The sequence below is a fragment of the Malus sylvestris genome, chromosome 14 (genome assembly GCF_916048215.2).
Source record: "Malus sylvestris chromosome 14, drMalSylv7.2, whole genome shotgun sequence".
Lineage (NCBI taxonomy): Eukaryota > Viridiplantae > Streptophyta > Magnoliopsida > Rosales > Rosaceae > Malus > Malus sylvestris.
In genome coordinates, this window is record NC_062273.1 from 28,738,125 (window position 1) to 28,741,660 (window position 3,536).

At 37.2% G+C, this 3,536-nt stretch overlaps 1 protein-coding gene across 1 annotated transcript; it reads left to right on the top strand.

The window, feature by feature from the left end:
• The first annotated feature begins 621 nt into the window (after positions 1-621).
• Positions 622-2,667, top strand: LOC126598559 (uncharacterized). The gene has a single exon (XM_050264926.1). It carries the CDS (start codon positions 1,606-1,608, stop codon positions 2,386-2,388), a length of 783 nt encoding a protein of 260 aa, XP_050120883.1. The 5' UTR covers positions 622-1,605; the 3' UTR covers positions 2,389-2,667.
• The last annotated feature ends 869 nt before the right edge of the window (positions 2,668-3,536 follow it).

The following is a 3,536-nucleotide window of genomic DNA, read 5'->3' on the forward strand; positions in this document are numbered from 1 at the left end:
CCATGTTTTTTCACGATGCTATATATAAATTTTGTCAGTACCTATCTTCGCTGAGTCGAGAAAATCTGTTGTGTCCTTGGGCAGGAAGTTATTTGAAATCAGGACGTCACATACTTACAATATCGAGTATATCACGTGTTGTTATGTGTTTACTTATGTATAACATCAAGTAATGGGTTTGAAATATCATTACATTAACGTTTCAGTTGCCTATAAATCATTTTCATGTTAAAGATAAACCATGATTTACTCGATGAATTGTAAAAGAGTTTAAAATTTTTCTTAATGCGCATGCAAAAGATACTGCAAAAATTCAATAGTTGCATGTTTCATAAAATCTTTGGACAAATACTCATAATTTTTATCCCTTTTTTTTTCACAAACTTTACAAAAGTAATCGTGAAACTTATTTTCATATCATTTTCAAGTCATTTAAAAGTGTCTTTTGTGTAATCAGGATTCGGGCACCTAAATGAAGTTACAAAGTCCCATTCACCAGCTTTTGATTTGCTTACAAAGTCCCACTTGTACCAACAAAAAGGTTTTCTAATATTAAATTGCAATAGGGATTTGCTTTTGCATTAGAATTCAGAAGGAGAAAGATGTGATTAGACGAGGAGAAATTTCAATACTAGAGGTGGCAGAATGTTCTTCTTCTACCTTATTTGTTTATTTAAACTTTTGATTAATTACTTTATGCAAGAAAGAAATGAGCGAAAGAAATTTTGAAGAAAAAAGAGAAAAAGGCCTAGTTGGTGATTAGGATGGCACCCCAAAAGTCTAAACATATGGTAAGAGGGACCTAGAAGGGCTAGACCTTGTCTTTGTTTAGAGAAAATACATCACACTTTTTCCTATTCACCCACTTTTATCTTCCCTAACTTCTGGCTCTAAAGAAAAAATACCACTAGCTAAAGAGTTCTCATAATCTTGGCTTGGTTTCATCTTCCAAAGAAAAACTTAGGGACTATGACAGTGTTAAGCGTAACATGCGTGATTAGTATGAAATACCGCAAGAATTATATTCCTGTTGTATAAAGTCTTTCTTCCTGGGTCATTCATTTTCTTATAATAGTACTTTCTCCCAGTGTTGTTTCTCTCCTCCCACACGTTGAGTTTCATATTTCATCTCTTTCATTGTAAGTTGCAACCTGCAAGTTATCCAAATCTGTCACAAACAAAGATTTTTCTCCTTCCAAAAGCTGCCATTTTTTTTTCTTGTCCTCTTTGTTCCTTCAGAGAATCCCATTTTGTTTTCTTTGTCCCTATTCTTTTGACTTCCAAGTCCAACCCATAATCTCAAGTTTCAAGCCCTCATAAGTTGAAATTTCTATTTCTTGATTCCACATGCCATCGCCTTCCCAACATTCGTGAACTCCATTTCTAAGTTCTTCAAATCTTTGTTGGTTTCTTCTGAAGATTCTCGAGCATCAGAGTGTTTTCTCGCAGGTATCTCATCCTCGTTCATTGTTGGCAATAAAAAAGGTTGGTGACGAGTTGAGCGTCAGTGTTTTCTTGCAGATATCCTTTCTCGTTGATTGTGTTGGCAAGCAAAGGTTGGTGTCCGGCTTCTCAACGTGGATTGAAGATATTTGCCGAAATTTTATGCTCCAACATATCCTCATCATGTGCTCAGAAGCCAGTCCTCCGAGATTATCGTTTTCCCAGGATCTTGGACAACCAGATGTTCTACCAGTTGGTCGGAGAGACACATCACTCTTGGACATGAACTGTGACTTTGAGTTCAGCTTCAGCAACAGCAGCTTAGAGCGTCAATCTTCATCCGCCGACGAGCTCTTTTCGCACGGTGTGATCCTCCCTATGCAGCCGAAAGATAGGGTTTCGAATAGCGAACTTAAACGTTATGCCTCTCTTCCTCCACTTCCAAGTTCTCCAACTTATGACAATCCAAATCCAAAGAAGGAGATCATGAACACGAAGGAAGACAACGATTCGAGTTCGTATCATTTTGAGCAGAAGCCTCAGTCGAAATCCTTCTGGGGATTCAAGAGAAGCATCAGCCTCAACCAAGAAAATAAGAAGAGCTTGCTTTGTTCATTGCAACTCTTGTCAAGAAGCAACTCAACCGGCTCAGCTCCGAATCCCAAAAAAACGATTTTTAAGGATGTTCATAAACAAAAGCAGATGTCGAAGTCCGCATCATGTTCATCATCTTCTTCTTCATCGTCGTCGTCGAATCCGTATGCAACGCTGCTGCCGAGGCCACCGTCGAGGAAGGGTTACAACGGATCATCTTATTACGGCAACGGTGTTCGAGTTAGTCCTGTGTTAAATGTACCATCTCCTTATATTTCTAAAGGAACTGCAAAGCTCTTTTGTTTGGGTTCTTTTTTACACCCCGGGAAAGATAAAAAGGGCAAGAAGTAAATTTTCATCCACTTGCTTTGTTCATTAAAATCTTCCTAGTTTACTTGGAAAGAAGGAAGAAATGTTTAACCTAGAAGCAATATCTAAGAGGAGAGAAATTTGCTCGAATTTTGCCACACTTGGCATTCAGATTTAGTGCGTTATTAGATTAGTGTACATTGTGAGCGATAATAGTATTATTGTACAGATAAAAGAATGGATGGCTAGATATGCTTGGAAGATTTAAACATGTTCAAATGTCATTGATCTGGGGGACTCGACGGGTACCCCATTTTTTCAGGACTTGTCTTCATTTGTGATGGGATAATTGCTTTTTTTATTCTAAAAGTGCTTTTGGTCCATGTATATTATGCTAATTAACATAAACTTTTTGAAATTGGTTGTTCATTGTTGTTTCTTTGCGAGTGATTCCGTTTATTCAGCTTACCTTTTTGTTCGTAGCTATGTGTGAAATGAATCAAGGTTTTTGTTTTCTTGGGTATAGCAATTTTGGCATTTCAAAATGAATATTTTTCTACTCTAGAAGAAAAAATTACAGTAGGACTGATATCTTGACCGCGTAACTGGTTAGTCACAGCTAACGAAGAAACAGAATCTTTTGTATTTGGGTACCATTTCGTCCCATGCAGGTACAATCGTCACAACTCTTCTGTTGATAAAAGTGTATAACTAATCACATATTTTAGTTGTCCTATCGAAATTTCTCTTAACGAAAAAGTAGGGGAAGCAAAATGACTAAATTTTCCTCATTTCTTTAGGATTTGTGATTGACGAGACAAGGGAGAGCTGGTTTCATGGAGTGGGTTTGAAAAGCCAAATCCATGTTTGAAATGTCATTCACTTTATAGATTTCTTGTCAGTATTAGCCTTTAGCTGTTGAACTAATTTAATTACGGACCATGCCTTCAGTTCGTCACCAAACTTTTATATATATTGGGGCAACGCCTAGATGCTTTCCCCCCTACAAAGTACCAAAAGACTTGGCTGTGCAACGGATTGAGATCATTTCCGGATCTCAAATTTCAGATCCGATGGACCTAGCAAGCCGTATTATATGAGAGAGATAAGGGTGTGGTTCTGTATAAGGTGTATTAGTAAAATGAAGCTAATGAGAACTGTACAATTTAAATTGAATTGTTTGAATTACC

Coding starts and splice junctions, on each gene's coding strand:
- LOC126598559 (XM_050264926.1), top strand. CDS start 1,606: ATGCTCCAACATATCCTCATCATGTGCTCAGAAGCCAGTCCTCCGAGA.